At 38.2% G+C, this 19818-nt stretch overlaps 1 protein-coding gene across 5 annotated transcripts in view; it reads left to right on the plus strand.

Moving 5' to 3' along the window:
• The window catches only part of CFAP91 (cilia and flagella associated protein 91), an 80075-nt gene that overhangs the window by 39907 nt on the left and 20350 nt on the right, over positions 1-19818 (plus strand). For 4 of the 5 annotated variants that reach the window (XM_037158824.2, XM_053663179.1, XM_037158827.2 and 1 more), the window contains 6 exons: positions 3177-3334; positions 4842-5024; positions 6147-6289; positions 14709-14825; positions 16272-16343; positions 17769-17915. In XM_037158824.2, the coding sequence (XP_037014719.2) occupies positions 3177-3334; positions 4842-5024; positions 6147-6289; positions 14709-14825; positions 16272-16343; positions 17769-17915 (820 nt within the window). The remainder of the gene's footprint in view (positions 1-3176; positions 3335-4841; positions 5025-6146; positions 6290-14708; positions 14826-16271; positions 16344-17768; positions 17916-19818) is intronic. The other variant, XM_037158825.2, reaches the window with a different exon arrangement.

Below are 19818 nucleotides of genomic sequence, written 5' to 3' on the forward strand. Positions count from 1 at the left end.
ATTTACACCAAGGCTGTCATTTTTCCAGGCTGTGATGGGGCACCTTATTGTTCATAGCAATGATACCAAAGCCCCTAGCAGTGTGCTTGCATATAAAAAAGTTAGGGACCAAGAGGCTCTGGAACTCAGTGTAGTCTGAATTCAAAATATGTTTACCTTTTTGCAACACTTTCTGATAAACCCTGAATCAGGACTGGATGGTGTTTGGGTAAGAGCTTGCTATTTAATAAAAAATACTGTTTGGAGCAAAGTAGTGCTCTGCAGAAATTTAAATTTATTGCTGCAAATTGTAGAGCTATATTGTTGTCAGAAGCACATTAAAAAATACTAAAATTTGCCCTGGCTGTGTAGCTCAGTGGATTGAGCACCAGTTTGTGAACCAAACTAGGTTCGCTGGTTTGATTCCCAGATAGGGCACATGCCTGGGTTTCAGGCCAGGTCCTCAGTGGAGGGTGATCCAGAGGCAACCACACATTGATGTTTCTCTCCCTCTCTTTCTGTTTCCCTTCCCCTTTCTAAAAATAATAAAATCTTTTAAAAAAACCCTAAAATTCTGTCTGGCTAGAATGAAGACATCACTGGAGAAAGTGAGCACTTTGTTAAACTGAGGATAATTTTAAGCAATAGGTTTTGTGTCTCTCCTATGTGCCAGGCCCTGTGCTGTGAGTTGGGGAAACAGGAATGGATAGGACATGGCTGTGCCCTAACGGAGTTCCTGATGGTCCACTGGGGTGGGGAAGGAAGGTGGTAGGGGTTGGGACAAAAGACGTTCAGACCAACTCACATGTAGGGCCTATCAGGTGATGGGCTGCTCTATGTACAAAGTACTAGGGGAACCCAGGCAAGAGAACCATCAGCTCTGTTTGTGGTGAGTGGAGATTTGGGAAAAACTACTGAGAGAAGGTAGCCTCTGAGCTGGGTGTTGAAGAATGCATACGAAGTCATCAGGTAGATGATAGTATCAGTGATGATGATGGTGATGGTGATAATGATATTCATAGAGCGTGTATCTCTTACAGAGTGCTTATGATGTGCTCGGTCCAAATTCCAAATCAATACTTCTGAAAGTGTAGTCCAAAGATCAGCAGCATCAGCAAGATCTGGGAACTTGTTAAAAATGCAAATTCTCAGGCCCAACGAACTAAATGAGCGGTTGGGTACAGCCATCTGTGTCATAAGAAACCCTCCGGGTTATCTGGTGCATGCTCAAGTTTGAGAGCTACTCTTCTAGCACATTGTACACATTAACTCATTTCATGATCACAACAACCTAATAGGATGGATACTGTTACTATAGTTATTTTATGACTGAAGAAATCAAGCTAAGTGATGAAGTTGAGCATTGAACTGAGGATTTCTAACTCAGAAAAAAAGGTGGCTGTTGGTGTGTGGCTTATTTTTTTTAAACACCCCCGTCTCCATGTCACTTGTCACTACTCCTCACCCTCCCACGCATATTCACTGTGAGAAGCTCCACCGGTGTGACATGTTAGCTTTGTCCTTCATCCTTTTGAGTCAAACACTCAGTTTCCTCTGCTAAGGACTTGCTTTTCTCCCTTGTCAACGTGGCAAATCTCAATCCTTGTTTATCCTGAAGACTGCCACATCAACGACTACTCAAAGGAGGCCTTCCCCCACCGTCTTCCTCCTCCCCGCTGACCAACTGGGCATCGTGCTAGACATTGGTGCTCTGCCATTTCTTCTCCCACAGAAATCTTTCCATTCTTCTGGCCTGGTATTTACCTCCTTGTGTTGTAAATATTGGCTTATATGCGAACTTGGATATTGGCTTATATTGGCTTATATGGAATAATGCTTCTTCAGAGAAGGTGCTTAGTTTTATTCATTGATGATTGTTTGTCTGGCATATGGGGAGCACTTAATAAATATTCGGCAAATGAACAACTGAATAAATTACTATATGAGTTTTGAAGTAGGAGTAAAATGTGTAAATCTCTATTTTATGAAGGGAAGTCTTTTTTTAAAAGATTTTATTCATTTATTTCTAGAGAGAGGGGAAGGGAAGGAGAAAGAGAGGGAGAGAAACATTAATGCGTGGCTGCCTCTCCTGTGCCCCCCACTGGGGACCCAGCCAGCAACCCAGGCATGTGCTCTCACCGGGAACCGAACCAGCGACCCCTTGGTTCTCAGGCCTGCTCTCAATCCACTGAGCTATAGCATCCACGGCTGAAGGGAAGTCTTGATAGCTATGTGGCACAAGGATTGAAAGGGAGAAAGCCTAGACTAGCAACTAGAGTCCCAATTAGGGGAGAGATGACAAACATGAGCTAGAGAATGGATGCAAGAGCTGTTTTAGAGGGAAGAAGATTTAAGAGAATGTGTAGATTTCTGGGGGAACAAAGTGAGTGGGCTTTTTTGAGGATGTCAGGGAATAGCCAGAAGTTTAAATAGACAGAAATTCTGGTTCAGAAATATATGGGCTGGTCCTGACTGGTGTCATTCAATTGGCTGGAGTGTTGTCCCGCAAAGCGTAAGGTTGTTCAGTTCCAGGTCAGGGCACATGCCTGGGTTGAGGTTTCAGTCCCCAGTCAGGGTGCACGCAGGGGGCAACTGACCCATGTTTCTCTGTCACATTGATGTTTCTCTCTCTTTTTCTCTCCCTTCCCTGCTCACCAAAAATAAATAAATAAAATCTTTTTAAAAAAGCAATACCTGGGCTGGAGATAAAGACTTTAAAGTCATTTGTACATGATTGTACACACACACGAGCAAAGTAGCCCTGCGAGAACAAGGCAAAGGTGAGGGGAAGGGAAGCAAAGGTCAACTGAGAGACCGATGTGTGCCAGACACTGGCATTTGCACATCCCATACTTAAGATAGGATGCCACAACCTCATCTTCTCTTTGCTCTTGTTTCCTAGCCCTCCAGCAACCACGCAACCTGGTACTGTGCATGAACATCCTGTTTATTTTTCCCCATCTACCCGGCACACTCATCTTTGTCCTTCAAAATTGCACCGGTGTATATTCCTGTTATACACTCACTACTGAGTTGTCACCCCCAGGTCCCCAGTTGTCATACTTTGCCAGAGTGGTCTTTTTATATGATACCAGCCTAAACAGAAGATCCAGTTTATGGCAGGTATTCCCTTTCTCTCTAGTGGAACACCCTATTTAAGATACCATATACTTCTTTGTTTTGTAATTTATTTGAAGACTGCAGGAGATTCGCCTGGAAGTTCTAAAGGAGCTGCTGAAGAAACGTGACAAGAATCAGAATGAAGTGAATATGAAGCGCTTGAATGCCCAATGGTCTAAACTGCAGGAAGCAAAGGAGGCAAAACTGGCAAAAATTCAACGCACACATGTATCAGGTAATGGCGTAGTATGAATGATGAAGGGAATGAAAGTCTGTTTTGCTCTGGATCTTCGATCGAACCTAATTTAACTGTGACATAATTCTATTTTGATCCTAGTGTTATTTAATAGGTAAGGGATGGAAGATGACTTATTTCTCAAAAGTATAAGAGTGGACAAAAATTCCTTACTAAGAAAATGAAGTGATGATACTCCAGCAGCTAGTCAAGCTATTGACATAATGGGTGTGTGAGTGCGTGTGTGCTGATGTTTGGCCCTGGGTACAGGGTCCTGTCTCCCAACCATTTTTTTCATTGCTTCCCCCAAAAGCAACATTCAGAGATCTTTTTTCCTACTTCCCCCTTCCCATGAAGTTTTAATACCAGTTATACTGAATATTTATGTACAAGTATATCTGTACTTTATATATAAAAAGAGGAGTCAATAGAAGATTAAGAATGACTAAATAAAATTTTAAAATAAAATAAAAATTGTTTTAACATTACCATATCACTTAACTTTATAGCTATATTTATTAAGTTTTAATGTACTTAATTTACTTATAAAAATTGTAATGTATCAATTATATTAACATGCAAATTAGCAATTTATATATGTAATAGCAATATAATCTCATTTTTAAAATGAGTCAGAATTGTCATTTTTCTAGCAAAAATAAATTTACAAAATTAATTCTTAAAAAATTATTTTTAGTGCCTTTAACTTTTAACTTTTCTTATTTATGTATTTATGTATTTATTTATTTACTTTTCAACTACAATATTCTGTCTTTTACTCCCATCCCAGCCCACCCCCTTGTGCCCCCCACCTCCCTCCTATTTCCACCCCCCTTAGTTGTTGTCTATGTGTCCTTTATACTAGTTCCTGTAAGTCCTTCCCCTTTTCCCCTGAAATTCCCTCCTCTCTCCCCTCCCATTGCTGTCTTCTTGATGTGAGAAAATAGCTTTCAACTTTAGCTGCATTTAGATAGTATCGACATATTTTTTTTTCAGAACTTGACATATTCTAATTTATTCCAGTGTTAGCCAAGATGGGCAGGAATTATTGAAGAATCTGTCATTTTCTCTCCCTTTAATTATTCTCTTAAGAGAGAATAGTTATTCTTAAGAGAGAATAGTTATTCTCTCTTAAGAGAATAATTAATTCCTTTAGTCTCCATTGAAAATGTGCTTTCTTTTCAGTTACTTTGAGCTTCTTTCACTTATTTAACAAACTTTTATTGAATATCTCTTCTCGGGCCAGAGCTGGAACACCGTATAAAAGACTTGTGATGAGCACTAATGGAGGGCACTAACTGATTCAGCTTCCATCACTGCTGCCTGGGCCACAGACGATAGATTTCTGTTGTTACTGCTATGTTCTTGCTTCAGCGAGTGGCCATCATAAAATTCATTCAGTTCAGCAGCTTCCCTGAGATCAAAGCTAGAACTGGTTTACTAATCTGCACTTGGCTCATTCAGGACAATATTTTGGAGATAGTCATAGAGGTGTGTTTTATTGTAGCAATCAGAAAACTTGTGGGAAAGAGAAAGAATGTAGAAGGGAAGTTGGAGAGAAGAAATATCATCGAGGATTACTCTGATTATGCATCACAGGTCTACGGACCTCTCTCTCGTCTTGGACGTTTCCCAGACAACAACTCAGAGGATTTTGTAGTGAAAAACCACTATCTTGACACCTATGAAGGTAAGCAACTCACATAATTACTAGTTGAGTATAAGGAGGTTATCTTAGAAATATAAATTAAGTATATAATTTATATATGTCCTGGGGAGGAGAGTCTTCCTGTGCCTTGATGTGAGTAATACTTTACGTCTTTTATGCTAGTGATTGGGGTTATCTATGGTTATTCTCAATTGATAACAAAATATACCACAGTCAGATTAGCTAAACAAATATAAGATTGTATAGTTCAATAGTTGTGGAGATAAAAAGAAACAGAAATTAAATATATAAAACATAGCAATTTAGATTAAAAGCCAAACAACAAATAAAAATACTTGCTAAAAGTAGTAATTAATATATTTAATATTATTAATAATGTGAGTTGATAGAAACTAATACAAAGTACTAAGACCTTAATAAATAAGTGGATACACTATACAACAGTTTACTAAGGAATAAAGTCAATTAGCTACTAAACATTTAAACATGTTTAATGTCAGTAATAATCAAAGTTAGGCAAAAATGAAATAGAAAAAGCCCTTATATCAGATTTGTGAAGCAAGCAGGAAATATATAATAAAATTAGTCCTTTAAGAAGAAATGCCAGAAAACTAGTGAGTAAAAGGTTGGGAAACCGGGTGTTAAATTCATGAAGAGGACTATGTCTGTTATAAAGTTCCAAAGAGGCTTTTATTTAAATTATTTAAATTTTCTTTGACAAGTTGAAGTATCACATGGTCAAAATCATGTGTTGAAGGTGACAATGCTGAACTTGTAGCTCTGGCTTATCATCGCCAGAGCAGAGTATGATAAGGTGGTATCCATCCACTTCAGAATGGTAGTGCCATGTGTCACATGACCATTAACCTTCTGTTGACTTTTATTGTGGGATTTCTTTTTTTTTTGGTAGGGCAATGTTTTCATTGTAGAATACACTTCTTATTTTTTTAGTATAAGCCCCTGAGAACATGAGTTTATACATAAATCTGCTTTATACTTTGGGGATAATTCAGTTATATGAGATACACTTTATCAATAATTCTAAATGAGACCACTTGGCAAATAGTTATTAAAATTAACAGTCTACTTTCAAAATGCTACATTTAATCATAGACACTAAAAACATGTACTTCCTTTCTATAGGATTAGTTGAACTTGAGTCATGTCTCCCAGAGTTTGTGACACAACCCCGAATCAGATCTCCAAAACCTAAAGTCATCACCACCAAGGCTGGTTTCCTGAAGAGGGCTGCAAGGATGGACCATGAGTTGGCAGAGGTTCATCAGGTAGAATCCTTATCTGGAAGACAAGATACTTCTAGTAGAACTTTTGCAGAGAAATACTAAAATCCAAAAATTGCACTTTGTCTTGGGCAGCAATGCCCAGGAGTTCTCAACACAGAACCCTTCATTCCTGTTCTCTCTAGACTCGGTCTCCTGGAGATCGCTTGTGCTGTGTGGTGCTGAACCAGCGTGCATTCTTCACTCATTTCAAACCATAGGAAAACCTTTTGGGGGTTGTTCTCTTCATTTGCAGAGGCATGTTTCACTCTAAAAGTGGTTCTTACTTTGAAGCTACATAAATTTGACATGACATTAAGGTGTAGCAAGTTTCTAGTGTTAGGAATTACTTCTGGTTTTAGGTTATAATTGGCCTCATTTTCTCTCTTTTAGATTTGTTATCAGGGCATCATGGACAAAGGAGGTCATCATCAACTCTTCTCTCATCTAGTTTAAAACTTAACCAAATGAGAAAGCTTGATTGTTATCCCCATAAACCAAGTATATAGCATCCACCAGCTGGGCTTTTTATTTGTTAATTGGACAATAGGTGTACTGACTTGAATACTTCCGAATTTGTGTTTATGATAGTGGTGCTCAGCCTATATCATGCATCAGGATCCCTTGGATGCTTATAAAAACATGTTGCTGGGTCCCATCCCCCAAGTTTCTGATTTAGTAGGTCTGCGGTGGGGCTGGAGTATTGGCATTTGTTACAAGTTTCTGGGTCATGCTGATGCTTCAGGAACCACACTTTGAGATTCTTTGGTTTATGACATTTTCATCACTGGTCTATGCATGTTTGTTCAGATGGTTTTAGTAAGAGAATAAGAATCCATGGGATCCCACACTCAAGATAAAAATTCAGACCTTGACAATCCTTTACATGTATCTATGTGGTTCTTTCATAACTCATCCTTTATTTACCCATTCTGAAGTCTGTGTTCATTGTTCTCTCATGTTTTGTAAAAAAATTTTTTTGTAGCTACTCCTTAATTGGATATGGAAGTTCACCTCCATTTTAATTTACTTAAGCTTTAAATCATGTGCTTATGTTGATTTTGTCAAACATTTTATCTGCATTTATTGAGGTAATTATATATTTTTCTTTTTAAAATTATTGCATTAAGGAACAGTTATAGATTTTTTTTATAAATAATAATTTATCCTTACATACCTTGGATGAACCTAACTTGGTCAAAATATATTATCTTATTTTTAATACATTGTTGGATTTGATTTATTAATATGTTGTTCAGAATTTTAATTCTATATTCATGAGTGAAATGGCCTGATTTTTCTTTCTCATTTTGACTGATATGGCATCGATACCAGAATTATTCAGAATGTTCTGGGGGGCTTTCTTTCTTTTCTACTTTTCAAAAGGGTTTAAGTAAGTTTGAGATGATTTATTTCTTCAGTTGGGTTGATTATATAAAATTGTCTGAGACATGTTTTCTTTATGAGAAATTTTTAATCAGTCTTCAACTTCCTTTTAACTTAGAACTTTCTACATTGTTTTAGTAAATTATATTTTCTTTACAAATTCCATTTCACCTAATTTTTCAAATGTTTTGGAATATGGTTATTGATAGTATTATTTTATAATTCTTTTCATGTTTTATCTATAATCATGTCCATTTTTCATTTTCATTCATACCTTTATTTATTTGTAATTTAATTATTTTTCCATAATCAATTTTCCTAGATGTTTATTTATTTTATTGGTATTATTTCTGCAAACAATTTAATGTTTACTTTATTTTCTTTATTATACATGTTTATTTCAATTGCATTCATTCCCATTTATATTTATTATATCTTTCCACTTTCTTTGGGCCTGTTTTATAGTTCTTTTCCTAACTTAAACATGTAGTTTGTTAATTTTCAGTCACATATCCTGTATATATTTTGTACGTATTTAAGGTTAAACATTTCCTTAAAAAACACTGCTGTTGGTTCAGTCCATTAGTTTTGATATATAGTATTTGTCATTTTTGTTAATGTTTAATTTTTTTAAACATCCATTATGGTTTTTTAACCTTTGAGTATTTAACAGTGTGTTTTTTAAGTTTTCAGATAAGCAGGAATTTTAACTCATTTTTTAATTAACTTCTAACTCAATTGCTCTCTGGCCAGGGAACCTAGTGACATTGCTGTCATTCATTTTACTGATCCATATGCTATAATCACCCAATACATTCTTACTATTAATTATTTACCAGTTATCTTTTTAAATAAATTAAAAGAAAAATATTTTTTACCTTTTTTCATTCCCTCACCACTCTTCCTTTATATAATAGATCCACATTTCTGACGTATATCATTTTTCTCCTATCTAAAAAACTTGTTTTACTGTTTATTGCAGGGCATTTTTGCTGGCAATGAACTCCTTCAGTTTTGTCTGTCTCAGGAAGTCTTTATTTCTGCTTTATACTTTTTTGGAGATGTATTTCACATACCATAAAATTCACCCTTTTAATTATACAATTCAGTTGTTTTTTAATATACTTACAGGATTGTTCAACATCACCATGGAGCTTTCACTCAAGATGGCATAATAGTTACGGCTTGTGTCCTCACACAACCACATCAAAATTACACCTAAAATATAGAACAACCATCATTCAGAAACATCAGAAATCAAGTTGAATGGAAGTCTGACAATTACAAAATTAAAGAAACCACATCCATCCAGATTGGTAGGAGGGGTGTAGATGCAGAACGGGCTGGTCCCACATCCATGTGTGGTAGGTAAAATTTGGGAGGCATATCTCAGGAGTGAGGAGTCCCAGCCCCACACCAGGTCCCGTAGCCCAGGGTTCCAGTGCCAGGAAGATAAGTCCTCATAATTTCAGGCTGCAAAAAACCAGTGGGCATTGAGTCAATGGAAGAAACTTCTGGAGTCCTAAGCCGTTCCCTTCAAGAATTCACACACAGACTTACTCAGACTCACTTCCTCTGAGCACCAGGAAGCAGCTTAAAAGGCACCAAAGAGGAACTGAAGTGTCTGACATCAAAGCAGTAGCTAGGGGACAGCTTTCTCCCAGATAGAAAGGCCGGCAGAGGTCATTGTCTCTTTTCTGAGTCCTTCCCCCACAGAGTCACTGAGCCAGGAGGGGGTTGCCATATCTGAGACTCCGTCAACCTGGCAAACACCGTTTGTCTCGCCCTGGAGATGCCCTGAGACTCTGTCCCACCCAACTTAAAGCCCACCGAACTGTTAACCACAACCTTTCTGTATGAATGGCAGGTCTTAGCTTATGCTTCATAATTTCATAAATCCTATCAAACAAGCAACAGCTGGCCTCAGTAAGCCCCCAGCCCCCATACCGCTTGATAATTAGCCCCAGGCCTGGCACTAGCAGCAAAAGCTAGCCTAGATTCATAGTTTGGGTTCACCTGGGAATCTCCAAGCCAAGCACATACAGTAGCAGCCATCTCATATTCCTTTAGAGCTCATGTAGAGTGGCCTGGGGCAGAACACAGGTAAGGGCTGACTTTGGCCTGCACCACCTTGGAAAACCCAGAGCCTGCACATCCAGCGAACAGCTACTGACATGTCAGAGCACCACCACCCTGCCCCTGCACCGCTGATCCTCCATAGAGTACAAGATTGTCAGTGCTCATAGCCAGTTCTTGCAGCTGACTGGCCTGGGTAAATCCCTCCCATTGACCTTCCGACAACAATGAAGGTTCAACTACCAGAGGGGAAGTACTCAGCCCACACTAATGGTGCACCTTGAATACCAAACATGGGTGACTAGGGAGGTTGTGCCATTGGACCCTATAGGACACCTACTATATTAGGCCATGATACCAAGACACAGCCATAACAGCTCTACTTAATACATAGAAACAAACACAGGGAGGCTGCCAAAACAAGGAGATAAATAAACATGGCCCAAATGAAAGAACAGATCAAAACTCCAGTAAAAGAACTAAACAAAATAAAGAGAAGCAATTTATCAGATGCAGAGTTCAAAACACTGCTTATAAGGATGCTCAAGGAACTTAGTGAGGACCTCAACAGCATAAAAAATGTTCAGTCAGAAATAATGGATGGACTAATGGAAATAGAGAACACTTACAGGGAAACAACAGTACAGTGGATGAAGCCAAAAAATAAATCAGTGATTTGGAACATAAGGAGCAGAAAACCCAAAACAACCAATCAGAACATGAAGAAGAAAAACAATACAGAAAAACAAAGACGGTTTAATCAGTCTGTGGGACAACTTCAAGTATTCCAACATTTGCATCATAGGAGTGACAGGAGAAGAAAAAGAGCAAGAAATTGGAAATCTATTTGAAAAATAATGAAAGATAACTTCCCTAATTTGGTGAAGGAAATAGACATGCAAGTCCAGAAAGCACAGAGGGTCCCAAACAAGTGGATGCAAAGAGGCCTCCTCCAAGGCACACCATAATTAAAATGCCAAAGGTTAAGATAAAGAGAGAATCTTAAAAGCAGCAAGAGAAAAGCAGTTAGTTATCTATAGAATAGAGTCCCATAAGACTGTCAGCTGATTTCTCAAAAGACACTTTGCAGGCTAGACCTGATTGGAAAGGAATATTCAAAGTCATGAAAATCAGGGGCCTATAACAAAGATTGCTCCACCCAGCAAAGCCATAATTTAGAATTGAAGGTCAGACAAAGAGCTTCCCAGACAAGAAAAAAATAAAGGAGTTCGTCATCATCAAACCATGATTATATGAAAAGTTAAAGGGACTTATTTAAGAAAAAGAAGATAAAAACTATAAGCCTATGAACAATAAAATGGCCAAAAAATACATCTCTACCAACTCTTGAATCCAAAAAAACAAACTAAGAAAATAAGAACAGAGACAGAATCATGAATACGAAGAGCATTTTAATGGTTGCCAAATGGAAGGGGTTGTAGAGGAATGGGTGACAAGATGAGATGATTAAGAAGTACAAATAGGTAGTTACTAAATAGACATGGGGATGTAAAGTACAGTATGGGAAATGGAGTAGCCAAAGAACTTATACTCATGACCCATGGACATGATCAATGATGTGGGGATTGCCTGAGGGAATAGGCAGTGCTGGGTGGAGGATGACAAAGGGAGACAAAATCAGGACAACTGTAATATCATAATAAAATATAGTAAAAAAACCACATCACCACTATCTAATTCCAGAACATTCTCATCACCCCCGCAAGAAACCCTGTACCCATTAGTAGTCACTCCCAATTATCTACTTTTCCTTAGTCCTGGCAACCACTAATATGCATTTTTTAATAAATTTGTCTTTTCTAGGCATTACATATAAATGGAACCATACAATGCATGTCTTTTTGTGTCTGGTTTCTTTCACTTCACATGATGTTTTTAAAAGTTCATCCATGTTCTAGCATGTCTCAATATTTCATTATTTTATATGGCCACATAGTATTCCATTACATGGATATACACTTATTGTTCATCCATTCATCAGTTGATGGAAATTTGAATTGCTTTCTATAATACTGCTGTGTACCTTCATGTACAGATTTTTGTGTGGACATATGTTTTTCACTTCTCTTGGGCCTATACCTAGGAGTGAAATTTCTAGATTACATGGTAACTCTATGTTTTATTTATTGCAAAACTCGACTGTTTCAAAAGCATCTACATTGTTTTGCATTCCCTACAACAATGTATGATGGTTCCCATTTCACTACATCATCACTTTGCCATCACTTGTTATCATCCAGCATTTTTATTATTGCCATCCTAGTATATGTTAGGTAGTATATATCATTGTTGTTGTGATTTGCATTTGTCTAATTATGAAGGAGTTTTAGCATCTTTTTATGTCCCTTAGTTATTTGCATATCTTGTGGAGAAGTGCCTATTCATATTCTTAGCTCATTTCTAAACTGGGTTATCTTTTTATTATTTATTATAGACATATTTTTTCACTTTTTAAATATTTTATTGGTTATGCCATTACAGTTGTCCCATTTCCCCCCATTCATTCCCCTACACCCTGCACACCCTCTCCCCCACCATTCCCCCCTTTAGTTTATATCCATGTGTCACAAGTTCTTTAGATTCTATATTTCCCATACTATTCTTGCCCTTCCCCCTGTCTATTTTCTACCTACCGTCTATGCTACTTATTCTCTGTACCTTCTTCCCCCTACTCCTCCTCTTCCCACTCCCCAGTTGCTAACCCTCCATGTGATCTCCATGTCTATGGTTCTGCTCCTGATCTAGCTGTCCTCTTAGTTTGCTTTTGTTTTAAGTGTGGTTGTTAATAACTGTGAGTTTGCTGTCCTTTCACTGTTCATATTTTTTATATTGTTTTTCTTAGATAAGTCCCTTTAACATTTCATATAATAAGGGCTTGGTGATGATGAACTCCTTGAACTTGACCTTATCTGAGAAGCACTTTATCTGCCCTTCCATTGTAAATGAAAGCTTTGCTGGATAGAGCTATCTTGGTTGTAGGTCTTTGGATTTCATGACTTGGAATACTTCTTTGCAGCCCCTTCTTGCCTGTAAGGTCTCTTTTGAGAAACCAGCTGACGGTCTTATGAGCACTACTTTGTAGGTAACTGTCTCCTTTTCTCTTGCTGTTTTTAAGATTCTTTCCTTCTCTTTAATCTTGGGTAATGTAATTATGATGTGCGTTGGTGTGTTTCTCCTTGGGTCCAACTTCTTTGAGACTCTCTGAGCTTCCTGGATTTCCTGGAAGTCTATTTCCTTTGCCAAATTGGGGAAGTTCTCCTTTATTATTTGTTCAAATAAGGTTTCCACTGGTGGCTGTTCCTCTTCCCCTTCTGGTACTCCTATAATACGGATGTTGGAACATTTAAAGATGTCCTGGAGGTTCCTAAGCCTGTCCTCATTTTTTTGAATTCTTGTTTCTTCATTCTTTTCTGTTTGGTCATTTTTTTCTTCCTTCTGGTCCACTCCATTGATTTGAGTCCCAGTTTCCTTCCCATCATTATTAGTTTTCTGTGCATTTTGCTTCATTTCACTTAGTGTAGCCTTCATTTATTCCTCTAATTTGTGACTAAAATCAACCAGTTCTGTGAGCATCCTGATCACCAGTGTTTTGAACTGTGCATATGATAGGTTGGCTATTTTTTCGTTGCTTAGAAGTATTGGCTCTGAGGCTTTAATCTGTTCTTCTGCTTGAGTCATAACGTTTTGGTCTGTTCACACCTGTTATATATGAGGGGCGGAGCTTTAGGTGTTCACATGTCAACATATTTAGAATAAAATTCTTGGTAAGGAATTGCTGGCCTCCAATATATGTGCATCTATAATTTTGATAGATATTACCAACTTTTCTTACAGAAATGATATATTGATTTCAGCAATGCATAAGGGTGCCTGTTTTCACACATCCTTACTAATATAATCTATTATGAATGATTGGTTATAAATTATTTTGTGCGCTATTGCTCAGGGCATTTAGTATTGAGATGCCTGAGTTTAGAATTATTCATTACTTTTGAGACTGCTGCTTTCTGTTGATTTATTAGTTGTGGTCATCGTGGGGCTGTTATATATTCGCTGTCAGTTTAATTTTGAAGAAACCCAGAGGCTCTGTTACAACCACAGTGATTTCATGTGGTTCCAAATTTTACTTATAATTGGCATATTCTATTAATTTTAACTTTTGGCTTAGTGTTTTATCACTTATCTATTTTTTGTGGAAAAAATAATGTAAAAATTGTTATGTGATGAAAAAGTAACTAAGGCATGATTTTAAAATTATAGAGGTCAGAATTTTTGATACTTTTAACTTAAAGTATCCCCTATAACTGAAAATGGAGCTGATGAATAAAACCTTATGTTACATATAATTTTGGTGGAACTTCTGGTGATCAAAAGAAAAAAAAAAGTTTGTCGAAACAGAAGCACACATATACTCTTTCCCAAGGAAACAAATTTATTTTCAAGAATCTTGATGTCAGGCTTTCAAGGCTAAATGTAAAGTTCTTGCTTTACTTTGAGACAGTTGCCATTTAATGCTCTTCAGTCCCCCCATACAAAGAAATCATACCAAACATTTCAGTGATTTATTGTATGCAAAAATTTCCTATTGTCTAGGCAGTCACTTAAAACAGCAAATTAGCTCATATGGAAGAATAGGAGATGGGTGTCTTGCTTGCATACACACATGATAGAACCTTTAAAAACTCAAAAAATTTAAATTCCTTAAATTTTTTATTAAAATGGATATACCTAGAAATATGTGCCATGTTTAGTCAGTGGTTAACTTATATTAGGAATATCCCAGCATCCCCTGGGAGACACAAGCTCCTGTTTCAGACTTTCTCAGACTGTCAGCATAGACATAGAGAAGATTATTTCTGAATGACATTCAAATGTTTGGCCTAGATTTGGTAATGGGACAAAATGTAAAGGTCAGAAATGACAGTAGTTAGTGTTTTTTCAGGCACTGTTGGATAAGAAGAATAAAGTTCTTGAACCAAAGAAACCTCTGCTCTTTCTTCAAAGAAAGCCAGTGCCTCAACCTCGGCTTCCCACTCCAACTTTGGAATTGAGTTCCAATGTAAGTTTGAGACTTTTCTATTTAAAATGCTAAGTTCAGCATTGTTGTCCATTCATTCTTAGGATATATTGGGTTAAAAAGAAACCTAATTTAACAGTGTTCCCTTGTGTCGCCTTTATTCTTATTTTCAAACATCAAACACGCAATTACAAAAGAAGAAAAATGAAATGAAATAAAATCTAAACCCAAACCTTTTCATGAATAAAAACACAAAGAATAAAAACTTTTCCCAAGAAAAATAAGCATCAGAAGGTATTCCTCATATATGTCAAATAAAAACAAAAGATTGAATGGTAATCAGTTACTATAACTATTTTCCCACATGGGGGAGTGGCTTATGACAGCTGGAGTCAGAGAAGAACAAAATATCAGAAAGTCATCAAACAGGCTGGCTTCTGAGGGGAGCGGCTCAGAGAGCTCACCCTGACCCAGTCAGTATCTTGCCTTCATAGATCACACTCAGCCTGAGCAAGGTACCAAAGCTGGCTAGGATTTAAAGGATTGACCCAGACTAAATGAACCCACAATAAATTGCTAGAGATGACAAAATGCAAATTTAATGATTTATGGAGGGAAATATAACTCCTGGTGGAACAGGATGTTCCCCTCGGTAGGTCAGCCCATTATCTTCCAGTAGAGGGCAATTCTCACAAGAAGCCAAATTATATTCAGGAGGCTGTGCTTTGTCAGAGGGCGGGAATTGGCAGATCTCACTAGGGTGTCTGATGAGTCAGCTCTGTGGAGCCGACTGGGCTGCTCCTATTGACTGGTTAGGAGGTGCTTCTGAATGGTGCTCCCTTTCCACTGTGTGCTGACCATTGCCTATGGTTAACATGTTGTCTATCACACATGTTAATGGCATTGATTTTACTGTTGCTTTCTTTTGCATTCAGAAATGACTTTATTAGATTTGCACACTCTGCTGTCTCTGCTTTTGACAGTTATTTAAGGTGATTTTTGTAAATGGCTAATCATGTCCACTACAGTCTGATTTTACCAGTTTTGCTAAATTCTTATGAGAAGCAGCTCACTCTAGACTCTGACATAGACTAGCTGGATTCTTTGTCTACTCATGATTGAGCATGAAAAACTATTGCAAAAGGGATGTTATCAATAATACTTTTTGCTTCAGGAATGATTTTGCTGGAAAGGAGGGTAGAGAAATGAAAATGGCTTACATTACAGTGTTAGTATAACTGGATAATTTTTTTCGCTTTTGATATGATTTGTTAATGATATTTATGATGAAGAAATAATGAATTTTAATAATTCTATAAGTAAAATTTAAAATACCGTATGTTCAGTGAAGGTAGAGACTATCTTTTATTTCTCTTTAAATCTTTCTGGAATCTGGCATAGTCTCTTTTGCTTGATATAATTCTTCAGAAAAATATTTGATGCTGACTGCTATGCTCAAGCAGCTTGATTCTCCCTTTGTTCTTTCAGGAAGAAGAAGATATAGAAATGGCTGTTCTCTACCTTCAAAAGTTACTCCGGGGCAGAGTCATTCAAAACATGGTGGGTAGGGTTTAACCGCTAGCCCTGTGCTTCTTTGAAAATAGATTTATAGAATGTGTATGTGCTTGGTTCCTTGGGGTAAATTCATCCTACCGTCTGGTGGAAGTATACCCTTGAATTTTCTACTGATTCCTTCTCCTGCCATAGACTGAATGAGAGACACAGTGTCAAGAAGAGAAATGACCTGCCTGCTATTTGCTGTAGTTGTAACCAAGACAGTGTGAAACTAATGTCTTCCTTAGAATTGCTAAATCCAGCAATTTTCTCACCTGAATTTTGACCATTATAATATTACCAAGTAGATTCCCTCATTTTCTACAAAATCATACTATCATTTGAGCTTACGCATCGCTGGAAATGCCTGAATAATTAATGAAATAGCTAAATAATGAGTATAGTCTTGAATCTCCACTAAATGCCCACATTCTACATTCTTCGCTCTACATATGTCATCTGATTTTTATTTTCTACCAATTACCCTATTTTACAGGCAAGTAATGTGAGTCCTAGAGAGGGTATGTTAACTGTCAGCAAATTCAAATCTGGGCTTCCTGACTGTGAAGCCTTAGTCAGATTATTTGTGCCGCTCTTATTCAGAGCAAGCACTCAATTTAAAAAGTGGACTGATATAAAGCTCCCTAAACTTTTTTTCTCCCCGGACAGTTACAACTCTTAAGAGACTCAGTTATGAAGAGTAAGTCCAGGGAAGCTGGGTGAGCAATTTGTGTTTAGCATTATTCCTTCCTTTCCTTGTGGTGTTTCTGCAGAAAGAACACCACGGTTCAGCCAGCACATTGTGTGTTACAAACAAGGGCAGATCTATTGGAAAAGAAAATGTGGCCATGACATACACCATCCCCAGGTTTCTTAGGGAAAGAGGAGCCCAGGAAATAAAAGGAAGTTCAAGTTTGTTAATATGACCCTCTACTTACCGCCTTGTCTTTGAAAGGCATTTTAAGAAACTGAGTACTGGCTGGTGTAGCTCAGTGGATTGAGCACGGGCCTGCGAACCAGACAATCGCGGTTCGATTCCCAGTCAGGGCACATACCAGGGTTGCAGGCCGGTTCCCTGCAGGCCAGTTCCCAGCAGGGGATGCATGAAAGGCAACCATACATTGATGTTTCTCTCCCTCTCTCCTTCCCTTCCCCTCTAAAGATAAATAAATAAAAAAATAAAATAAAATAAAATAAAAAAAAAAAGAAACTGAGTAAATAGCTAATTGATAGCTAAATTCCTCTGCCTGAGAAGCTAAAAGTGTAGAAAAGCCCGCTGACCTCGCCCTGTGGAACGTGCCTGCGCTGTGGTCCCAAAGGCAGAGCAGAACCTGCTCTTCCTAAGTCCTTGCATGCGAGTCCTAGTGCCCGACACAAGTGGTGCTAATTTGCAAGTCTCTCTTTGATTTGATTTGATTTGATTTGACGCAGATGTTTGAAGGGAAAGAAAAGCGGCTGGAGTTGATTCAGGAGCTGCGCACCACCCACGCGCTGCAAGAAGACGAGAGGCTGCTGAGGAAAGCGGAGAGGCAAGTGGTTCTGGCCTTACAGCGGCAGAGGAACTTGCATGAAAACAAGGTTCTTTCTTTTCCTTTCTTTTTATGTTCTTGTTACACTTTTCCCCTTGATTTTTGTTATTGCATGAGCAACTTTATAATAATAAATGACTTGATGAAAAACATTCCCCACAATCCCATCCCTCTATCACAGTCAGCATTTTTAAACAATGCTGCTCCAGTCCATAATCAGAATGGGGTGTGCCTCACTGAACTGAATATGATCTTATATTCTTTATTTGAAAAATGAAGGAAGGAAACAAGAAAGGGAGGGGGGAAATAAAAAATAAACCTGCACTTGAAAAAGTTTTTCCCTTTCAATTTTCCTTAAACATGTGGTGACCATACTATATTTTAGTTAATGGGAGCTTAGCTGAATAAATAGTAATAAAAACAATAATAAAAAAGTGAGAAATGAAATTTGTTTTTAAATAGCAGCCATTAATTGTGAGCTTTGGAGCTGTACATAGCTCATGCTGGTCAAACTGCATAGTAAAGGTGTGAATACCTCATGATATTCTGTGACTTTCCTCTTGACCTCTACACACTGCCCACCTGACAACAGCTGCGAATTGCAGCTCTCACCCAACAACTGTAAATGTTTTCCTGTTCTGGTGTTCATCTCTATACACATAGTTTTTAATGTTGTTAACTGCAGCACTTTTCTACCTTTGCCCCTTATCTGTTAATCAATGTGGAAAAGAATCAATCTGCAGTGTTCGGTGTCATAAGAAAGTAAACTTACAGCAAAGTTAATGGGACTCACTTTTAGTGACACACATAACTCTCCTGCTGTGTGGAATTGTGCACAGACAGTAAGCAGTTCAAAAATATGCAAAGCTTTATTCCTTTTACATGAAAGCAGGACTGGGTGGCCACCGACTTTGGGGGAGCTTGTGTGAGGGAGAGGGGAAAGAGCTGCAGGCTCTGAGACCCAACAGAGGGACCACAGAGAGAGGGAGAGAATGTGGGCACTGGAGTCTCTGAATCCGGACTCCGAGAGGCCTGGATGTGATGGAAACAGGGTTGCACTTCTCTGTTCAGACGGAAGAGCAGATGCCCTGGGAGCACCAGGTCCCAGGACCTGGATGGGAAAATGCCCTCTTTGGCCCTTGGAGGTTTCTTATTATAGACTTTGGTAGATACACCTAAGCCAACCCAGGCTTTTCAACTCATCGATCCCATTTGGTGGGCATGTACACGACTGATATCATGTCAGCTAAGAGCTAAGGAAGGAGTTAATGGGAAGAGCTGTTACTAAGCCAAGGACTCACCGGCTTACTACCTTCAGCAACGCCAGTGATGTGCCGGGGCCAGATGCAGTGGGCACTCGTGGATACCTGCAGCAGTGCTGATTCCCTCCTTCTCTCCTTCTCTTACATTTTCAGTGGAAAACAATCCAGAAAATTCACAGCTCCCACACTGTGTAATGCATAACACCAGCTATTTTCAACTGGTGTGCCGTGGTAGACTGGTGTGCCACAGAAATTTTAAAACACACAGTACCTGACTGTTAGTCAGAGACATGAACCTCTTTTCCCTTAGATTGTCAAATTAAAAAATGACAACAGCCAACAAAACAGTACGTGTCCAGTATGAATGAATGAAAATTATATCACATTGGCAAAAAATACATTTTTGGTGTGCCACAGAATATCAGTAATTAGTTTACCCGTGCCCATGAGATGAAAAATGTTGAAATCGCTGCATTACATGACATGACTACAACAGAATCACCTTGTAAATATATTTTTACTTAATCTTCAAGTTAAATTGTACCACCTGAGTGGACCCTCCTTTCTTGCTGAGGGAGGAGGCTAGACACGAACAGGTAGCCATCTCAGGATTTTAAAGGTTGCATCTGCCCCCAACATGGGGGAGCTGTGCTCCCTGGACAGGAGGTGAAAATCTGTGATCTCAGGGCT

The sequence above is a fragment of the Artibeus jamaicensis genome, unplaced genomic scaffold (assembly GCF_021234435.1).
Source record: "Artibeus jamaicensis isolate MK-2021 breed Jamaican fruit bat unplaced genomic scaffold, CSHL_Jam_final contig_3126, whole genome shotgun sequence".
NCBI classification, from domain to species: domain Eukaryota; kingdom Metazoa; phylum Chordata; class Mammalia; order Chiroptera; family Phyllostomidae; genus Artibeus; species Artibeus jamaicensis.